The sequence below is a fragment of the Euphorbia lathyris genome, chromosome 7 (genome assembly GCF_963576675.1).
Source record: "Euphorbia lathyris chromosome 7, ddEupLath1.1, whole genome shotgun sequence".
Taxonomy (NCBI): domain Eukaryota; kingdom Viridiplantae; phylum Streptophyta; class Magnoliopsida; order Malpighiales; family Euphorbiaceae; genus Euphorbia; species Euphorbia lathyris.
This window is the reverse complement of record NC_088916.1, coordinates 29,770,399-29,792,572: the sequence shown is the minus strand read 5'-3', so window position 1 is coordinate 29,792,572 and position 22,174 is coordinate 29,770,399. Positions and strand designations below refer to the sequence as shown.

General features: G+C 34.9%; 1 protein-coding gene across 2 annotated transcripts; it reads left to right on the top strand.

Annotated features, from left to right (window-relative positions):
* Window positions 1-2,943: 2,943 nt before the first annotated feature.
* Window positions 2,944-14,070, top strand: LOC136235561 (sterol 3-beta-glucosyltransferase UGT80B1). Of its 2 annotated transcripts, XM_066025298.1 has the most exons (16): window positions 3,216-3,543; window positions 3,672-3,811; window positions 3,969-4,342; window positions 6,716-6,861; window positions 7,351-7,593; window positions 7,923-8,034; window positions 8,512-8,682; window positions 9,240-9,303; window positions 9,940-9,997; window positions 10,094-10,271; window positions 11,399-11,529; window positions 12,236-12,338; window positions 12,482-12,558; window positions 13,064-13,111; window positions 13,226-13,375; window positions 13,572-14,070. In XM_066025298.1, the coding sequence occupies exons 3-16, from the start codon at window positions 4,024-4,026 to the stop codon at window positions 13,770-13,772; spliced, it is 2,001 nt and encodes a 666-aa protein (XP_065881370.1). In that variant the 5' UTR covers window positions 3,216-3,543; window positions 3,672-3,811; window positions 3,969-4,023; the 3' UTR covers window positions 13,773-14,070. The 2 variants fall into 2 exon arrangements, with proteins under 2 accessions (XP_065881369.1, XP_065881370.1); XM_066025297.1 differs by lacking the exons at window positions 3,216-3,543; window positions 3,672-3,811 and adding an exon at window positions 2,944-3,152.
* The last annotated feature ends 8,104 nt before the right edge of the window (window positions 14,071-22,174 follow it).

Genomic DNA, 22,174 nt, shown 5'->3' with positions numbered 1-22,174 from the left:
AAAACAATTAAGTATTTTTAAGAACAGACCATAAAAATAATTTTTAAAAAAATGTTTTGAATTGTTTAATCATATACGCATTTTTTTTAAAGATATATGTATTTTTTAAATATATATTTCTCTTAAAAATCCATTGTTAAACTATTGATTTTAAATTCAGATAAAATTTTACCATATCGTTATAGAGAATGCATCAAGTAAGATCAATTTTATCCATATTTAACATAAAATTTGAACAAACTGATTTGTCAATTATTCGAATGCCACATCGGATCTTCCAAACAAGTTTATTAATAAGCAGGAAAGATTTCATGCATTTCGACAAATTGTTTATAACTTTTTTTATGACACAGTGATGTGGTTGAATTTTGAGAGTCCACGTGTCAACCTGCAACTGCACAGAAGCAACGTCAAAAAGGGACCGTCGTTTGTTGAACCCGCTCCAATACCTAAGTTAGTTTATGAAAGGACTGGAGGATGAGCATAACTAGTAAACAAAAGCTGTAATATAAGCTTAATAGAATGAATAAACTTGTGAACCTTGAGCTACACTTACTCTATTTATATTGATGACGAGGAATATAAGATGGTTATGAGCTGTGGAGCAGGTGGGCCATGTGTCTCATGTTGATAGGAGGAAGTGTGCTGAGATATCAAGGTCTAATCTCCCTCAAGCCCACTAGGACAGTGATTCTCAAGATTGGATGTGATTGTGGTAATGACTGGATCCTTGACTGAGTATAGTAAGACTTTCCGTATCAAGCTTCCTGATATGCAGTCTATCATAGAACCATTTGAACTAAAAGTTTAACCTAATAGTTAAGGCTCAACCACAAATCTTATATTGATCTTTGACACCCCCACGTACAAATGTCTATTGGGACCCTCGACCATTTGGTCTAAGAAGGTTTGATACCATGTCATGAAACCAGTTATACTAAAAGTTTAAATTGATAGTTAAGGCTCAATCATAGATCTTAAATTAATCTCTGACATAGTCGTATTACTTTATTTTGCTGAAGAGATGTTACACGCTCTGAGAGTTGGTTCAGACCTCTTAGGCTCCACGTGGCAGAGTTATATTTGTTCAATATCACATAGTAAACATTTTAGACACTTTTATCATTAACTTATATTTGACAGACTTAAATATTACTAATATGTTTGTAATTGTGATAGTAACAAAATAAATATTTTAACCATAATTAATATTTGAAATGTGGAATCAGACAATTAAATAACAAGTCAAATAGTTATAAATCAATCTCTTATTTAGAAATATGATCTGATCCTCCCTCGGATGTGTGGAAGTCGATTTGGACCCTTAAAGTTCCTTTCCGTATTAGGAGTTTCCTGTGGCTGGGCGTTAAGGACAGGCTTCTTACTAATTCGGATAGGCACAGAAGGCACTTGGCTGATTCTGGAGCTTGCAGTAGATGCAGAGGCCATATTGAGACTTTGTGCCATGCTCTTAGAGATTGCTCTAATAGTAAAGAGGTTTGGAGGAAAATTCTCCCACACCATATTTTCTCTTCCTTCATAGCACATTCTGAGGTCGACTGGTTCTCTGATGGTGTTAGAGGAAAGTTGCTTCCATACATGGAGCATGGTGACATTTTCTTTGCTATTATCTGTCACCAAGTTTGGAAATGGAGAAACGAGGAGATTTTTGGAGATAAAACTGTTTTTATGACAAACTTAGCTGATTTCTTCTCGAAAAAACTTTTCTCTATTATCGATAGTTTCAAAGGAGAGTCCCTTGCCAGAGCCTCTCAGTGTTGTGATGTCCATCTCGTGGGATGGAGCAGGCCAAGAGAGGGGGTTGTGAAGCTGAATACTGATGGTTCCTGCCTCAGTAACGGTAAGATTGCGGCTGGAGGTGTGCTTAGAGATGTAGGGGGCGTCTGGCTTTCTGGGTTCTCCCAGAATTTAGGGTTGGGTTCTTCCTTTTCTGCGGAGCTCTGGGCTATTCTTACTGGAATCAATCTTACTAAAAGGCTGGGTGTTAAGAGGCTCTCTGTGGAGTCTGATAATTTGGAAGCAATCAAAATGATTTCTGAGAATCATTCTATGGGTCTTAACAGTCGCAACCTCATCAAAGCTATTATAAGGCTTTGCTCCTCCTTTGAGTTCGTAGAGTTCAGACACATTTTTAGAGAGCAGAATCGTGTTGCTGATCGCTTGGCGGCGGCGGGCCATGAAGGGACGTTAGGCGTTACTACCCTTCCTGTTTCCCCTAGTTTCATCTCTCATCTTCTCTTAGAAGATAGGATTGGGGTTAGCTTCCCTAGGCTAATTCCTGGGTAGTTTGTTGTTGTTCGTTTTTTCTTTTCCTTTTCTACCAAAAAAAAAAAAGAAATGTTAGAGATAAAATTACACTATTTCGTACGTTAAAGGTAAATTTACACTTTTTAAAAAACAATTGGATAAATTTGAACCTTTTATATTATAAACTTTATTTCTTTTATTTTTCTCTTCAAACACATTAAAATATAGAAAAATTCATTTAGAAATTCCATTTTAAATAAATTATTCATAATTAAATGATAATTTGAATTATGTAAAATTAAATAAATTATTATTTTTAATATATTTTAAAGATTTAAGATTTAAGATTTATTTAAAGTCTAATATTTTAAATCATGATATAAAATTATATTTTGTTTATTATATATAAAAATAGTAATATATTAAAAATTAATTTTAATAATATAATTAGAATTTTATAATTAATTATGATTTTCATTTAAATATATATAATAGACAGTATAAGTAACTGAAAATAGTAATTATTGATATTTTGTTTCAAAAAAAAAAAAAAGAATTATTGATATTTAATTCTAACTATTCGAGATATTATTACACTTTATTACTGTACCTTTATTATTTTATTTGTTTAAAAAAATTAATAATTTCGTCCATTTATTTTCGTCCTCGAAGAGTTGCAACCTTTTCATTTTCATTTAATAGTCAGTCTCGTCTTTCTGTTAAGGTTTTCAGTTTGTGCTCAGGAAACTGAAGTGGAGTCACCTGTAATGTAATCATCACCATCTCACTTGCCATTCCGGAATTTATCAACTTTTGGTCTTTGATTCTTTAAACTACAACTCAGTCCAAAGTCCTTTTCACAATCAAATTCCATCATGATTGGTGTAAGTTGGTGTTTTCTTTTCCAAGCATTTAATGAATGCAACGCCTCTTTTTTCTCTACGAACAGAGAGAAATTTCACAGACTTCAATTCATATCAGTAATATTTAAATTAAATAGTCATGATTTTGTCGTCGGTTTTCTGTGTTTCCATTGTCTCGTGTTAATCGTGATTCGTGATTATTTTTTCAACTTTATTACCTTTTAAACCTGGATTTTCAATTCCTAAATTAAGTTGACCTAACGTTCTTTTTGTTGTCTTTGACTAGTGGGTATGGTAGTTTCCTTGCTTCTTTATTTGGTTATGTTCCAAAACAGTACGTAAAGTTTCAATTCCAGCTTCTTTTGACGTCTACTCGTCTTGTCTTTGTCTGTTCTGGAATTTGCTTTCTTTGGTAACTATAAGAATTTGAATTCTGGAAACTGTTCTTGAAGTTTCATTGGAAAATTCTAATTTCCCAATTTCATTTGAATTTTGGGATTTTTTTAATCCTTTATTTGTTTATTTGTCTTTTAACTGTAGTGCTGGAGTATTTTGGGAAGTTTGGTGAATGGGGAGAGCTGCTATAAGGGTTTTAGACTTGTGGGTTTACTGAGTTCTGAAATTGGATTTTATTTTCATGCCTTGAACTGTGAACTGCAGGAAAGAGTTTTAGGTTTAAGGTTTGTATCTTTGAGTTTTGCATTTGGAGTATTCAAGGATTTGGATATTTAGTGTTTGAGTTGTAAATCTGTGATATGTGGTTGGTTCTTTGCTTTCACATATCAAGCCAAAAGTTTGACAAATTTGATGAACTTAGTTACTGGTATCTGAAATCAGGGGTCAGAGTTATTGATCTGCTTCTGTTACGCGACTGAGACTGAGCATTAATGAAATGGGAAGCAATGGTGTTGATCATCCATTAATGGGTTCAGAAGAGGAGGGACTTATCAGCAGCCAGGAAGTGCAGAAGAGGTTTGAACAGACTTCTGGTGTTGATGGATCAGTTAGAGTAGAATATGTTTCTTCCAGTGAACAATTTGAAGAGAGTCCTCTTCTTAAAACAGAAGAAGACATGAAGGTAAATTCAGGAAAAAATAAAACAGGTCTTTTTGACAAAGCGCAAATAGAGAAAACAAGTACAGGGCAGACTCCATCATCTTCAGAGGTTTTCCAATCTAACGATTTGAATGCTAGCTCTTTGCCTCGTCGAGGTATGAACTCATGAACTCAGTTTTAGTTTATCTTGAACAAAATTTGTTATAAATGATTTAAACAAGCAAATATTAAGGTAGAAATTGATGGCGTACTCTGATTTGGTAGTTTGTTCATTAAGGAGTTCAATGATTTGATATTCATTTTAAATTGCAATTTGGGTCTGCATCTTGGAACTTGCTTATAATGTTAACTACATTTTTTATGTATTGCCGAGTAACTATGTTTTTCTTCTTTCAATTTGAAAATTGTTATGCACATATTTTTGTTACACTCTTGCATAGAGGAAATTATGGAATGTCACAGAAAAAGTTTGAATTTTGATTCTGAATGTGCAGTAATACACCTAGGATCTCATATGAAAATAAACCAGAAGCTACTATATGTCAAAAATCTCATATATAGCAAGTGATTTTGTATGTTATATTCTGGCAATATTGATCATACGTTCACAGACGGAAAAATACAACACCACTTTTGGTTTGCATTTAACCATGCCCTTTCCTGCCCTGTATTTTTATGGCTTGCATGCTCAGTTGAGCTGATGAGAGATGCTTCTACCTGAACCATCATATCTTGGTATTTTTCATAAGTTTCCTATTCTTCATTCTCCCAAATTCTTTCGAATTCCTGCTACTTTTGGCTTTCATAGGATCCTCTTTATAATTTGCTTTAATGAAAAGGACAGGAGTTCACTTAAAAGCACATAGAATACTTGAACTTTGTATTCTAATTCTTTTTTTACTTGTTTCGTCTGTTGGTTGTTTGGGGTTTAACATATTGATATATTCTTTTCTTTATGATGTTATTACCATCGGTTTGAAAAATATGATAGATAATGTTCAGTTGTCATTTTGTTAAATTTTCACATAAATTTTCCATATACGGCTTTTCTCATTGTGTTCCAAACATTTTTTTTTTTGTCATTTTTAAATGTTAAGGGATATGATTTTATGAAAGAATTTTTTTTTTATATAAATATAAAGAATCATAATAAATTAATACTTCTTAGATCTCATTTGGTTAAAATGAAAGATCCATGAAACTAAAAGACTATTAGTACAATAAAGAACAGCTAAGAATGTTTTGAACACTTGTGCAAGTAGTTTTTTTTTTCCATAACTCCCATTTTCTTTTCTTTCTTCCTTTCCTACTATTTACATATTACATGTTTATAATGGTACTTGTGTAAAAAGCATAATATTTCTGCAGTAGTAATTTAATGTATGCATAGTATCAATTCCATTATAAATCCTCCCATGGAAGTCCTTTGTGGTGCATGATTCATCACGCTGTCTATTTTATGTGGTCATTTGCCGGAATATATGCCCGTCATCAGGAGTAGAGATAAGTGTTTCCTGTCCACGGGCCATAAAGCCTTAAAATTTTCTGAAACCAGAGGTTTGAGTTTTGACCTACACTGTTATATGACATTTTCATGTAATAGTAAGAGCCAAAAAAATCTTTATATAGTTTTTGTGATCCCTACAGCTTTATTTGAAAAATTCAGTTTACTATTTAATTTTCCCTCTTAAATATTGGTAATAAATTATTACTATCAATGTTTTGCCATATCCTTCCTAGCATTTAACTGCCCCTCTCCCCATAAGTAAATCTCTAATTGTGTTTCTGCCTATCATTTTTATTTGTTTTATGATTAACCAACACATAAATCTATCCATGTGTCATTTGTGCTTATGTTCACATGATCTCTGTAAAAAGTTTCAGAAAGATTCTTCTGCCTGTTTCTTAAAAATTGTTATAAGGGTGATTACTGATAAGTGGGTTCTTCCGTGGAAGATTACCTTCATTCCTTATTAAACATAAACATCTTCACATTTTTAACTCGCATCTTTTGTGCTTGCAATTATTTTTCTGCATGCATATTTGAATCTAATTTTTTTGTGAGTGAAATAAGATATGTGTATAGTTGGCATTTAAAAAAAAAAAATACTCTGTTTTTGAAAGGTGCCCATTTAAGGTTTTGGCACATGGTTTAAGAAAGTCACTAAAATGTCTTAAAGATAGTGTTGTTTGCTAAAAAATCCCTATAATATTCCTATAATATTTTTTGAAATGCTTAACATTTCTATTACTTTTATTGTAATCAACGATAAGTGCAATACATATTTGGAAAATAATATTTAAATTTCTCTTGATTTTCTAAAATGACAAATATTTGCAAACAAACAAATTTTTCTTACACTACATCCTTTAAAAAATAGAGTAGTGATTGAATTAATTTTCTACTATTCATCTCTGTAGTTTCTAGTCCAAATCTGTAGAGCTGAACTTCTGTTTTTAATATTATGATTACATGTAAAGGAGTTTTTTTTATGTGTTCTCTGATCCCAAAGCATCTGATATTGAAGGCTTAGAGCACTGCACTACTGCACCAGTTTTCTCTGGCAGACATCCGCTGATTGATGGACAGGATAATATTACATTCTATAGATCCATGACAGAGAAGAAGCCTTGGTATGAGCTAAAATTGGATAGACTGTCAGATCAGGAAAAGGTAATTGGATTCTCTGCTAGTTTTCTAACTTATTATTACATGTGTGCATGGAGATGTGTATAGCACCAATAATTGTAACTTGGTCTTCAAATCCTTGATTTTACATTTGGTATGCATGCTTTTGTATGATTTATTTTATCCTTAGTGGTATATTCCTTCCCCCTTCAATTCCACTGCACTGGTTATTGAAAAGAATACTTGATGACATTAAATTTCTTCCTCATATTATCCCTTCAGAGAAAGAGAGCTTACCTCTGTTGCTACCTTATTTATTTTCTTAATAAATAAGATTTGGATATTTTATTCTTTCAAACAATTCATTACCAGCTTTTTAAGGCAAATTTGATGAGTTTGTTGATCTATGAGGGGCTTTATCGAGGAACCTGTACCACAATTTATTCTATTTGCCTTTTCCTCAATGTCTGCTTTTATGGTTTGGGTATTATTTTATCTCTATTGATCATGATTCTTCCCTAAATTGGTCTTCAGAAAAAACTAATCATCGAGCTAGTCAAGATCCAAAATGATGGAACTGTGAAAGTTGATTTTGACAATAATGCACCTGTGGCTTCTGAGTTGTTGGAGCTTCGGTCAGTTGAAGGGACATCCTTCCATGTTGATGATAATGTTGAGTTTTCCAATAAATCAATTCCAAAGTTGACAATTGCCATTCTTGTGGTCGGAACAAGAGGAGATGTACAGCCTTTTCTGGCTATTGCAAAGAGACTTCAGGCATGTTCATGATAGTCTGTTGATTAGTGTTATTTCTTTCTTCACGTAGCCTTAGCTATCCATTCCATTTTGTAACCATTTTCATCCATTGCTGTATTAGTGTTTTTGTTCGTATTTAAAAGAATAGATGATGTGAAATATCTGCTGTAGAATCTCAACCTATATAGTTGTTTATGAGAGTCCTTTGTATTTTGATGCACTGTTATATTATCATTAATGTTTGTTGTCGAGGCCACATGCCCCCTAACTCCTTTAAGATGGTTTATAAACAAGTTTAATTAACTAATCACTAGTTTTGTGTATGTTTAATGATTAATAGTTTATTACAGGAATTCGGTCATCATGTTAGGTTGGCAACCCATGCCAACTTCCGCAGTTTTGTAAAGTCAGCTGGTGTAGAATTTCATCCCCTTGGTGGTGATCCCCGAGTTTTGGCAAGATGTAAGAGGTCCCTGATCTGTGAATTCCTTTATCTTACTGTTCTATTGGAATATAATTTTGTTCTGGAGAAAGTACTACCTACAAGGCACACTGGCCTCTCCTAAGCACAAGGTGTAGTTTCTCCTGTGGGGCCTATTCTATTTTGGCGTAGGGGCTGGAAAATTTATTCTTTCCATCCCCGTCTTGGTATCCTCCATTTTTCCCACTCTTTTCCATTTACAGTTGTATGCACCTCTTAGGAACTGGTGGCAAAGTGCATTAACACATGCTTAGAACATGTTTCAATTGGTTATGCTGTTTAAAGCATGAGATTGGTTTTCTGTTGAGATCTCATCTGCATACATATCCTTGGATACCTTGCCTTCTTTTAGATACCCAAATTTGTCTTATATGGTCATGATTACTTCTTCCTCTTTTTGTGTTCCTATAAAATAAACTGTACTACTGTACTAAATTTGAGCCTTTTCAAATTTTTAGACATGGCCAGAAATAAAGGTTTCATCCCATCTGGACCAGGAGAAATAACCACGCAAAGGAAGCAGCTGAAAGCCATTATCGAGTCTCTTCTTCCAGCATGCACAGAACCGGATGTTGAAACTGGTGTGCCTTTTAAAGCCCAGGCAATTATTGCAAACCCTCCTGCCTATGGTGAGTTACTCCAAAACTGCAATATGAAGTCTTCTCTCCTGTTATCCTATATCTGCTTTCATTTTTGCATACTGTTGGAAGTTTACTTTTCTGTGCAGTAGTTTAAGTCTTTAGCTTGTAGATTGGCCTTAGTATACTTTAGAATTAACTCTGGATGCCTAAAATGCAGATTGAATGAACTACGTATGTTCTTACATTATCCTTTTTCATTTGACCCCATCACTACTAGTATTACAAAAATTTACGACACTTAAAAATGTACTGACTGTTATGCTCAATCCCACTTTTGGTAATCAAAACAAGATTTCAGATGATTGATGTCCTTTCGTTTTATATTTGGATTGAATTCTTTTACTCTCTAGAGAGGTAAAAGTTTGAGTGCTTGATGTATTATTTGTTCTCTAATTATTGGTTCAGGAATAGGTTTTGTTGACAATAAAAAAAAAAGCTGTTTAATATAATATTCTACAGGACGGAAGCTTGACCCGCTCTGTGTTTAAAGCATTGAATAGTCCAACTTAAATGTGCAAATTTTATTCTTGTACCTATTGTTGCAGGACATGTACACGTTGCGGAAGCTCTTGGTGTACCAATCCACATTTTCTTCACAATGCCTTGGACGTGAGTATTAATTACAAATTACCTTGCATGTGAATCTGCGTTTGAATATCATGTATTTTAAAGATAACTATAGTCACTATTTTGAAGATATACTTAAGTGCTTCCTATATTAATGAAAAGGATAAGGGGAGCACCATTTTCAATTTCTTATTACAATAATGTTAGAAATAATTTGGATTAATTTTGCTTTAGTTAGAGATGCATCTATTGGTTGCTTGAGTTTTATGCTATTTATTTTGATGTGTCCTTATATGACTTGGATAGTTCGTTGTATATTTTTCTTAATTAACACTTAGTGTTTTAAATTGAGGAACACTGTATGCTTTTGGATGAAGAAACCTGAGATCAATACTTGCAGCATATATGTAGGATGTTCATTTTATTATTGTTCTTTACTGTGGGGCTTGTATTGGGAGAGCGGGATGCTGAGATGGGGTATATCATATGTCAATGCTATATGATTTTCATAGTCTTGATAGCTTATGAAAAGGGGAATGATTATTTTGAGACTGAAATGCAGCAATTAAAAAATCAGGAGAGACCAATTTGATCTAAAAACTTGCTCTCCCACTGAGGCTTTAATTTATTAACTTTTACTTGAAAGTATTCCTTCTAACTTCCATATTCAATAGGCAGGCCGACCTACGAATTTCCTCACCCGTTAGCCCGTGTTCCTCAAGGTGCTGGTTATTGGGTATGTTCTCACATCTTATCAACCATCTTTTCTTTTGTATGAGCAAATATGGGGTTAATTCACAAAAATCATTAACATTTATTTCACTGGTTGCAGCTCTCTTATGTAGTTGTGGATTTACTCATATGGTGGGGAATAAGAGGATATATAAATGAGTTTAGGAAAAGAAAATTGAAGCTTCCCCCTATTGCCTACTTCAGCATGTACCATGGATCACTTTCTCACCTGCCAACAGGTTATATGTGGAGTCCCCATCTTGTACCAAAGCCAAATGGTAATGTAGTTCCTTCTTCCCCTGTTATGGAAGCTATATTTTTTTCTCGCATCCCTTTCATGCATGACAATAGTTGTTAATTTGTCTTTCTTTGTCATAAGTCATTGATGCAAGGCAATTACCTTGATGTCAGTCTATCGGCTATTAATATTCAGTGATCATACAGTATCTTAATGTTATTTTTCTTACCTTAACTTAGTACCACTCTGTTAGGGGGACGCTAGGTTCAGTCATCTCTACCTGGATTCATCCCTAGATTCAGTCATGATATCTCTACTGAATACTTGTCACTAATCAAGGTCTTTAAACATTCATGTAAACAATATTAAGTTTACATGCTTCATAGATTTATCATTATCACAAAGATCTTTGGTATCTTCAATATGCTCATTAACCTAGATGGAAGAAGCACATGTTGAACAGGTAAAGGTAATCATATTTGGTGACAGATGTTTAGCAGCACAGATTCCAGTTCTGGTTGCTGAACAGGATAGCAGTATTCAGGATAACATAATCAGTAACAGGACAGAATCCGTAGCATATGAAGACAATTTTGTTGGGTGTGATGTCTTCAAACTCATTTGATTATTTAGCTAATATGATCATTTAGCAAGCAAGGCAGGGTTTGAGTCAAAAAATTTGTTGCTTATGCCCAAGCCAGGCCTGAAGTTTCCTGGCATTTCTTACCAATGTGGCCTCTATAAATAAATACATGAATGTGCTTGTATCTGATGCCTTAGCTGGGCCTCAGATTGTTCTTGGCTCAGGCCATAATGTGCAAGCTCATCATTTTTGTATACGCTGGGCAGGCCCTTATGCCTATGATCAGGTCTATGTTATTCAAACATCAATCGCACAGGCATGTATAGCAAAATTGAACGAAGTTATTAGAAAAGAAGAAAAATATGGTACATTGAAAACCAAAATGCCTTGTAATTTACATGTAATCCTGGGTTTGTGAATGCTAATCTTAGAATACCAGCCATCATCTCAGTAGGTTCAGTGGCTGCCTGACTTTGCTACATGATTTAAGTGTACATTTTTCTCATACATTCCTACATACATAACTACATATATATACTATATATAGTTTGAATTGAAGGTTTGACTTTATACCTATCCTGCAGATTGGGGTCCTTTGGTTGATGTTGTTGGTTATTGTTTCTTAAACCTTGGGTCAAAATATGAACCTAAAGAAGAATTCAGTGAATGGATTCAGAAAGGCACAGAACCAATATATATTGGGTTTGGAAGCATGGTATGATGATTTTCCAAGAACAGTTATTGTAGTTATTGCTTTTATTGCCTTGTTTATTTGTTGCAAAGTCAAATGATAGTTGATGATATTTGTTAAAAGCAATCTTATGTGGGATCACAAAATTCATTTTTGGCATTGCGCTTTGATTGAATGCTATTAAAAGTAGTGTATTATAATTTATATGTTGCCAACTGAGGAATGAGCTGGACCCTTGTGCTAGATTATTGACTGCTGAGTTCCATAGTCATGTATAACTGTAAATTTTTTGCTGATAAAAGCTTAAAGGGTAAATACTATACAAATTCTTAACTCAGTAGCATAGTGGATTACTGGCATCTAAATTTTTGTTTGAATTTCTTCATGGTTGTGCATCAGTGTTTCTAGCTAGCTCTTGTGGTGTAACTTGTAAGTGTAACATGAGGGGTAGATTGCGTTTTTTCCATTTGTAGTTAATGCTTTTTGCCAAAGTTTTATTGATACTAATTGTATTGCATCAATCAAGACTAAGTGATAAATAGATGCCTTTTTGACATTAATTTTCCTATCCTTCACATCGAGACGTCACATTTCTCTTATCCATTCTGTGAAATCTTCTTTTACTTTATGCAATGCATATTTGGCAGTTATATCCTTTTTTTTGTTCTCTTTCGTTCATGAATACTTTGGGTAGGCTTCAATTGAATCTATTGCATTCTTAATTGTTCAGCCTCTTGATGATCCAAAGAAAACTACAGATATGATAATGGAGGCACTGAAAGACACTGGTCAAAGAGGAATAATAGATCGAGGTTGGGGAGATCTAGGAAATCGTGAGTACATTTCTTTCATATTTTTTTCCCGTTTCTTGGAAAAGTATTAGACATTATATCAGTTCTTGAGTGTAAAAATCTCCAGAATTCCTGAAGAACATTAACAAATGCATATTTATTATTTAATTGTATAACCCTTGCAGTCACTGAAGTTCCGGATAATATCTTCCTTTTGGAGGATTGCCCGCACGATTGGTTGTTTCCTCAATGCGCTGCTGTGGTGAGTCTTTTCATATACTCAATTAGGTGAAATCTTGAATGAGAGTAACAGTTGTATGGCCTTTTGCTTTTGATGATTGCATCTGAGAGTTATTGGTCTTTCCCAGTTTGATATAATAGCTCTTGAATTAATTTGTGAGATTTGCGATCAGCCACAAATCCAGGAACTGACAAAGAGTGCTCCAATGTCTATGGATGATTAATTGAAATTTTTTGGTTGCCTTTCCCCTAAAAAATTAAAGTTCCATACATAGGTCCAATGGAGTTTTCCGGCGACCAGTGGGTTCTCAAGCCCCCTCTCGACCCCCCTAGATCCGTCAGTTTGTGATTAACGGTCTTATACGTGAACTGCAGTTTTAATTGTTTTACCAAATATCGCCATTTGTAATTGCAAGTGCGTCGTGTATGGAACTTTGATGTGATTAGGTGAACTACTTACATAGGCTTATCGGTGATGCTTCTGGTAGAATGATATACAGTTTCTCATGATAAAAACAATTATGCAGGTTCATCATGGTGGTGCTGGAACAACGGCTACAGGACTTAAAGCTGGGGTAATAAAATATTCTTTGAAATAATTTGTCATAATACTGTAGAATTTACTTAATAAGTTAGAACCATTCCTCTTAGTTGCTAACATTGACTGTTGTAAAACTTGTTGAGTATAGTGCCCAACAACCATAGTACCATTCTTCGGGGACCAGTTCTTCTGGGGTGATAGGATACATCAGCAAGGGCTAGGACCTGTACCGATACCTATAGCTCAGCTAACTGTGGAGAGCCTTTCAAATGCGATACAATTCATGCTCCAGCCTGAGGTAATTTTGATGTATACAGAAATTTTCCAATATTACACTTCAAATTTTGATTTGAGATCATATTCGAATGCCGAACGATAGATTGACCTATTGAGCTGTATAACATGTGGTATTAAACTTGTATAACATGTGGTATTAAACTCGTAATGCATATATACTGGGCTAGTACATGAATTAATAACACCAAGTTTTGAAGGTGAAAGCACGAGCAATGGAATTAGCGAAATTGATAGAAAACGAAGATGGTGTTGCAGCTGCTGTGGATGCATTTCACCGGCATTTACCTTCCGAATTCCCTTTGCCAACTTCATATTCTGAGGAAGATGAGCATCCAAGCCCCCTGAAATGGCTCGTCGACCGACTTCCAAAGTGGTGTTGCCTTCATTGTACTGTGTAGCTCGGCTTGCTGCTGTACAGATAGGTTTTCTCTCTCATATATATATATATATATATATATATATATATATTTTATAAGTTGATGTTAGAACATTTTTCATCTTGTGTTAATGATTCATTCATTCCATTCACGAGTCGATTGTGTGGTAATGGGGTTATAGTATAAGTTTGTATAACAGGCTAGGTTTTGTAGCTGCTTGTGTGATTTTGATCTTAATAGTGATATGACGAATAAAAAGGTGTAATTCCTATATAAATTGATGTGTTTTACATCAAATCAATCTATTGATTTTGCAATCGCTTAGTTTTCTCTGTCTTCCCGTTTTGATTTTTATGGGTCATACTTCTTCGATTTGGCATGGAAATGAAAGTGAAACTAAAACGACATCGGATCTCTCGAAATAATAGTTGTGTATATAGAAAAAAACAAATGTGGGGAGAAATATGTACATTATAAAAATATAAAGCTATATTTATAATTGGTAAAAAAACATTTTTAGGCCCCTATCTTTCTTTTTTTTTTTTTATTCAGGAAGCCCTTGATCTTTTAATTGAACATATTAAGTCCCTAATTATTTTTTTTTATCTCATTAAGCCATTGCTTGCTAAATTAGTTAGTTATGAAAATCTAATTCAGTTCTAAAATGTTATTCATTTCATCAGTCTTTGAAATTATATTTTTTATGGTTTGAATTAAGGTTTTTACCGTTTCTATAGCCATATTACACATCAAAAAGTGTTATTAGACTGTGGAAAATAATTTTTTTGGGCCCATGTGAAAAGAACAACAGTCTGTTAACCGAGTTTTATGTTCGAAATTGATTTTTTTAGTCATTAGGCTTAATGTATCAAAATAAAGGATCAAAAAGCTTAATGACCAAAAAGTGAAAGATGGATTCATGATGCTTTTTGCCTACGTATAAGTTGATATTAGGCGAATATAGACTAACATGTGGTGTCTTTATAGCTAAACTGGACAATACAAGCCTCATATGTATAAGTTGATATTAGATGAATATAAACTTGCCACGTGGCACTTAAGAGATCTGAACCAACATTCGAGGAAATAGAACATGTGACGTCTCTATAGCCAAAATGGACAATAAAACCCCGTATTAAAGATCTCTACTCGAAAATCTCAAAAGGCCTAGTCAATGCCGCTACAACAATCTATCACGCCTGATCTCGTTAATCATGTGCTTAGTGGGTCGAACATCCCGCTCCTAACTTCATAATCGTCTTCTACAGCTCGATCCCAATATAAATAGAGTAAGCTCAGTTCAAGGTACACTACTTTATGCATTCATTAAGCTTACATCTTAGCTTTGATTTATTGTTGTGTTCATTCTCGAATCTTGCCTCAAACTCACTTTAGGCACTGTAGTGGGTTAGGCGGACAACGATTGCCTTTTGATCTTGTTCATGTCTAATTGTAGATTTCTAAGTGGGCTTTCAAGATTCAACCACATCAAATTAGTGTGGTGAGCGTGGAGCAAACACAACAATGACCCACTTAAGTAGTTTCATCCGACTTCCATCCTCCATTACACTCCCTATGTGCAGAGTCCAGACTCCGGGGGAAGAAGCATGGTGATAGTTTCACGCTGATTGTGATCGGACTTTGGAAATAGAGGAGGACAATGAGGCCCCAACAACAAAGGATTTTAGGCGCAATCTCTCAACATATGGCAGAAAGCTCTGAACCTTTATACAACGTCATCAACGTTATGCGTAAGGAACATGCCATTTAATTGGCTGAAGTGAAAGTAAAGCTGGAGATAGCTGAAAAGACTATTAAGTATAAGAATAAATCTGAGCTGCTCAACCAGAAACCACTAGTGTGGGAGTTCGAACTCTCAAGCCACTTAATTGTTCGAGGAAAAGTCCAATGGTCTTCTTATAATTTTTACCAATATTCCTCTAGGGTGCTATTGACATGTCTTGCACCATCTAGGATGACATGGATATAATCAACTTATTGGAAAAAGGTTCTTGTCCCGCCTAAAAGCTAGACCACCATCCTGAATGCAAACTTGTATTAGTTTGTGCATCTTCACTATGTGGAGTACGATAGCCTCTATATTATCTTGTCTGACCCTCCAATCCATCTTGCAATTATCAAATTTCCTTAATAAGTGTTACATCCATATTTTATTATAATTAAAATTAATTACTCGAGAATTTGAAGGAAAGTGGATTAGAGGCATTTAGTTGGAAGTTCAAGGAGATTTGAGTTTTTAAAATGACAGCACATGTGGCAGAACGTGGAAAAAGAGCAGTTATAAGATAGTGCTTGAATCAAGTAGCAGAACGTGGAGAAAGAGCAGTTATAAGGGAGCAACTATAAAATGAAAAATGAATGGAGCTTACAAGCCTAACCAACCAATCAAACAAAATCAACTCCAACCAAAACTCTCTCTGTATTCAACTACAAACTTTTCAATTTCAGAATTGTTTAGCATTTAGAATTTAATTTCAAAGCTTCCTTCGTAATTAGATTTCCCGAAATCAACTTATTATTTTTTTTATCAAAGTGCATTTCAATTCTACCAATTTCCATTTACTTTGATAGATTGTTTTTAATTTTGCGCAAGTAGTTTATAAGTTTTCCACAAACTTTCTGGCACGCACAATTTCGTCTTTAAAAAAAGGTAAGAAATAGTTTGGCACGCTCGTTGGGACCCCAACATCATGCCGCCAAAGATAAGTTCTAAAGATTATGATGTTGCTGCTGCGTCCGATGACATGCCTGGTAATTCATGACAAGTTAGTGACCTTGTCGAGAAAATTGAAAGAACACTCCATACTTCTTCAAGGATTGATGAACTCGGTTTTAATCCTCTAACCCGATACAATTCACATATTCAAGATGAGAATAGTTCGCTAATTGTGACTGTAACCTTGGCCAACATGACCAAAGTGCTTAAGGCTCTTGTCAAAAAGTATGATGTTACTTTGTTGCATGTTAATAACAAGATTGATCAATTAGTTGATCACAAGAAGGATCAAGTGGATTCTAGTGTTGCTGGTTCACCATCAAAAGGAAAAGATGGTGCTGCTTCTCTTGAAGAAATCAAAAGCAACCATGGAGAAAAGTACTTTATTCCCCCACACAAAGAGGAGAATCCTACAAAAGTCCCAATGTTCAAGGCTGAAATCCAGCTGGGAGCAGGCCTAATCCTCAAATTGCTCCTAATGTTCTTTTGCAAGGTCATAGTACTATGCAAACTTCCTCTAACCACAATGTGAGAGATGGGGAGATAGACACGGGGGGCGGGGCATGATAAGGAATAGAGGAAATTGAGGGCATCCTACAATTGAAACATGAGGTTTTCAAGTGAAAACCCTTCCACCTATGAACATTGATGTTGTTGAAACACCTTTCCACATAATTTTGATTTGACAAAATTGTTTAAGTATAATTGAAATACATATTCTAAACACACTAAGTTTACTTTGATTTATTCTACTAATGTGTTTGTTCAATGTTGAGTTAAATTGTTTATAAGACACAAGAATTAAAAGGCCCAAGCCCAATACGGAAGTCAAGGCCCAAGTCAAACAACTCAGTACAACTCGGCCCGCGTTTGTTAAAACGATGTCGCTTTGGAAAAAACGCAGCTCAGCAAGAGAAGGATCTAGAAGACCTTTGGGAACAACTTCAAGATGAAGCTGCTGAGTAGTCTCGACAAAGCGTACAAGACAGCAGCTGGCTAATGAAAACCTCCAGACAAAGTATTTCTACTTTGGGTAAAGTTCAGACGACACAGTATGCTGTCCAGTTGACTTTACCATAAAAGGAGAGACAGTCTGCTGAGCTGACCGAGGACAGAAGATACACAATTCTGATTGGCCGAGAGCTCTGAGCAAGTCAGGATGACAATGACAGGTAGTCGTTTCCCTCCAACGGTTATTTCGAAATTCGAAATGACCGATGCCCAGACGTCTCTATAAATAGTGCCATCAGAAGCTTCATTTCCAATAGAACTTGATCAAGCCATTACGCTGACCAAATTTCTACACAAGTTCTGCAAGCAAAGAAGCAAAGCAAATCTTACACTACAATTCTTATATCTGTGTAAAAGTCTAGAGTGATTATTTCAATCGTCTAAAGTGTCTTAGCAAATCTTTGTATAGGACAAATACTTATCATTTCTAGAAGATAGAAAAGAGAGGCTGAGTACTTGGTTATAGTACTCAGCGAGAGATTAGGATTGAGTAGAGGTATAGAGGAAGGTACTCTTGTTATACTCAGTTGCTAAGATTGTAAAAGGTTTGAGGCTCTACCTTTAAAGAGCTCAGTAGAGGATTCGAAATCTCGGAACGTGTTCCGGGGACAGGACGTAGGCTTAGAAGAAGCCGAACCTGGATAAATCTGCTGAGTAAAGTATTTCTTACCTTTAACTCCTTATTTATATTGCTTGCTTAAAATAACCAAAAACTGACCAAGTAAAGAGGTCAAGTTGAGTTGTGCGCGTTAAACGTCTGAGCTCAGGAATAGACTCTAAGTGCTATCTCCTGACTCAAGCTAAGAAACTGACCTAGTCACCAGTTGACTAAGCCGGTATCTTGTTGTTTACTCAGCGCCGCTGATAAAACCTTTTTCCTTAGAAAAAGAAGTCTGTCCTAATTGCGAAGAAGTTTAAATAGTTCCTAACCCCCCCTTGGAACTATACTTGCAACCTTACAAGGGACCAACAGATGTTGCGAGAGATATTGTTCAAGAACTCTATTGCGACTTAGATGATTGGGTAGGCCAGAGTTTCACAAGCCATATCCATAGGTTATTGATTGGGAGAATCCTTACCGAAGGGGCTACAGTATTCTAGATTTCAGTTTATTCTCTGCTGAAGGTGAGCAATCTACCTTGGAGCTTGTGGCTAGGTTCACGATTCAGTGTAGGGGATTGGCTAATCTCACAAATTTCAACAACTACAAACTTAGGCTATTTCCAAACTCACTCACCGTTATGGCATTTACTTGGTATTCTACTTTACCACATAATTCGGTGTTCATATGGCAGGATATGGAGAGGCAATTCTTTCGGGCTGAACCTGAAATATGTGTGTTGAGCTAGCTAGAATGTCACAAAAAAATGGTGAAAGAGTTGATGAGTACATTGCTCACTTTAAATGTATAAGGAACATATGCAAAATGTTCTTACCAGAGGAAGAGTTTGTGAGAATGGCTCAACACGCGTTAGACGTAGAGTTGAGAAAGAAATTTCAAGGAATGGAGTTCAAAGATTTCTATGAACTAGCTACTAAAGTCCCAGAGTATGAAGAACTCTTAAGGGAAGAAAGCCAAAGAAAGAAAACATTAGTTGGTTCATACTACCAAGATGTGAACAACTCAGAAATTGCAATACCTGAGCTTTCAGACAAAGGAGCTTAAATTTGTCCATTCGAATTTAAGCTAGGAAAGGAGGGTGAGACAAAGAAAAGCAATCCTAATTATACCTTTAAGGTTAGGAAGATAGAAGAGATTTTTGACTTCTTGTTAAAGAGAACTTCATCGATTTTCCATCCAAAGAAGTGTTGAGGGGGGAAACCTTATTGCAAATATCATGATTTTTGGAACCATTCTATTAGTTCATGTTAGTCTTCAAGAATGTGGTGCAAGACCGCATTGACCGTGGTGTTCTTAGATTCCCGGAGAAGAAGTCTATGCTAGTTGATGAGGACCCATTCCCAGCGGTTGCCTCGATTAATATGGTTTCTTTTGATCTTAGACAGATGCTCATCAAAAAGAGAGCTAGAGAAGTTCACAAAGAATTTTAGGAAAATCCTAGGGGTGCTCCAAGGAAGTTCGAGTCGTGGCAGCCTAAGAAGAAAGGCAGTACATACATGAGAAGCTAGAATTTCCAAGCAAAAAGAGTAGGGGAACACAACCTATGGTCACTAAAACTCACCCAAGGTATGTAGTTCTTCCACCTTCCAAACTAAGCAAAGAATGGTGTGTGGTGGCACACAAAAAGTAGCCAACACCATTGACTAAAACTCAAAAGAGGAGGCTTCTAAGGAAGAGACTAGCTGAGAAGTACAAAGCCATGGAGAATAATGAATTGAAGAAAACAAAGGCCAAGAAAGAACATGGAAGTTCTTCAAATGTCAAAGAAATCAAGGTTGGAGATTTTGTCATTCCTATAGATGCAACTTCTTTAACCTTACCTACAGATTTTCAAGGAGAATATGAGGAACTAGGAGAACCCTTAGATGAGGCAGAGACATCAGAGACATTTGCAAAATTTGAATAATGGGAACTTCCTAAGGATGAGCCAGTGGTATTACCATCCAAGCACGTGAAGATGTAAAACCAACAAGAATAGTGTTTAAGAAGCCCTCTCAATGAAGATGACTCAATATATTAAACCTTTGTATATTGAGTACAAAGTGTAAAGGTAGTCAGTCTTACCACATCAGTAGGTGAAATTGTGGAAAGCATAGTTGTATAATATATTCTTTTTTGCACCATAAGAAACATTTAATTAGTAATTATACCTCACCTTTAATTGGATTATCAAACAAATGTTTATGGTAAACTGACTTTCACTTTTTTTTTAATCTCACTTTAAACTCTCGTTTAGTGTTTAGGTTGTGCTTCTATCAATTTGAAATGAAAGGCTTCCATGGAAAAACTACTACTTCAGGACTAGAAGGTGCAAAAAGTGAAAACTTTGATGGAAAGGAGGAACCAATGGCATGAAGAAATTCAAAGGGTTGGAGAGGTATTAGACCTTTGATTTTTTTTCTAGAAATAACTCCTAAACTAGGGGATACTCTTGTTTACATAGAAAGTAATGGATATGAATGAAAACATGTGTTATAACCAAACAAAAAGCCTCCAATTCATGTAGAGAGAGCAAGCCTCGTAATGTAAGGAGTCCTCCATACCATCCCAAATCATTATGTTAACTCTACATGATATGTTTTTGTAACACCTCTCTCCACCATTTGCTTTTCTTGTTGTAGCTCGTATCGAGGTTGTAAAAAATGTTAGGCTATGGTCAGGTGGATAAGGTCCTCGAGGATTAATCGGGAATTAGTCAGAGATTAGTCGGATTTGTATTTATATATTTTTTATTTGTTAATCAAGAAATTATTATATAAATTCAATCAAAATATGTATCATATCTAAATATAATAATATAAAATTATTTAATATAGAAGAACACATATATTTGTAACATATATCTTTAAAATGTGTAAACATCAACATTGACATTTCAATAACAATATCATTGAAACAATTCAAACATATAAAATATAATGTTCACAAGTAATATAATTCACCATAAATTATGAAACAATGACCTTAAAATCTTAAATCATATCATGAAAACAAGTAGAGAACATAATTAGCCAAAATATCTTAAAATAATAAATGCAGTTCACGAATAACGATTCGACAGTGAATTATAATAAAGCAAAAAAACAATAAAAAAAACGCTTTTGTTAATCATCTGTTAGACGGCGGTTGAAAATCGTCTATGGTAAAAGAAACGCTAAAAATGACTAATAAGAAAAAAAAATGGGGTGGATTCTCGATTTTGAACGCCTAGATGGTCCATACGTATTGTTTATGAATATTGGTTTCTTAATAGCAGATTAAAAAACAGAGTAGAAACAACCTTAAAGAGCCCATGCATAGTTGACATGTGTAAAAAACTTGCTAGTATATTTTCAAATAAAAGAGAATATACCAGCAGCCGGAACTGATGTTAATCCACTTACGCATTGTGAAAAGAGACATAATGCACAACATAAGACTTTCTTTCCACAATCTTTTCATAAAAAGGAGAATACCATAAACAATTAAACAAACAACCTTTATATGGAAATAAAGCAAAACATATCGATCAAATATACTTACAGAGCCTTCATAATTATATACATATGTTGAATCAATTATATCAGCTTTGTTATTGTATGCCCAACCCCACGACATTGTACTTTGACGGTTTTATGAATAAATGCATTAATCTTTCAGTTCATTTATCTTGTGCTAAATCATCTTATGCTGTTTACAGAGCATAATGATCTACGCATGTTTGGAGGGTTGATGACCCAGACAAGTGAAACCATGTAGTAATAAGATACTATACTAAATCGTCTATAGTCTGTTGATTATTGTAGGAACGATATTCAACTATAGACTAGTATGTGCTTGGGTTGTGATGGTGTTTCATCAGTCATAGATATTGGATATCAAGCCAGAGGCATAGGAGCTTATGAAACAGCAAGCAGTGTATAGATCCACCAAATCATAATACCACATAGAACCTAGACATATGTGTGTCTCATTGTGACACTTACTATGGAGTCCTAGATCGACGTTCACTGTAGGGCCTAGATGACTTATAGTTCACTTTTATTAATCGCCTAACAGGCTTATAACATGTTG

Bases quoted from the DNA above. Each gene is read 5' to 3' on its own strand.
- LOC136235561 (XM_066025297.1), top strand. From the start codon at position 4,024: ATGGGAAGCAATGGTGTTGATCATCCATTAATGGGTTCAGAAGAGGAG. The intron at 11,530-12,235 runs GTATGATGATTT...TTAATTGTTCAG, and splicing joins ATATTGGGTTTGGAAGCATG to CCTCTTGATGATCCAAAGAA. The intron at 13,376-13,571 runs GTAATTTTGATG...CAAGTTTTGAAG, and splicing joins AATTCATGCTCCAGCCTGAG to GTGAAAGCACGAGCAATGGA.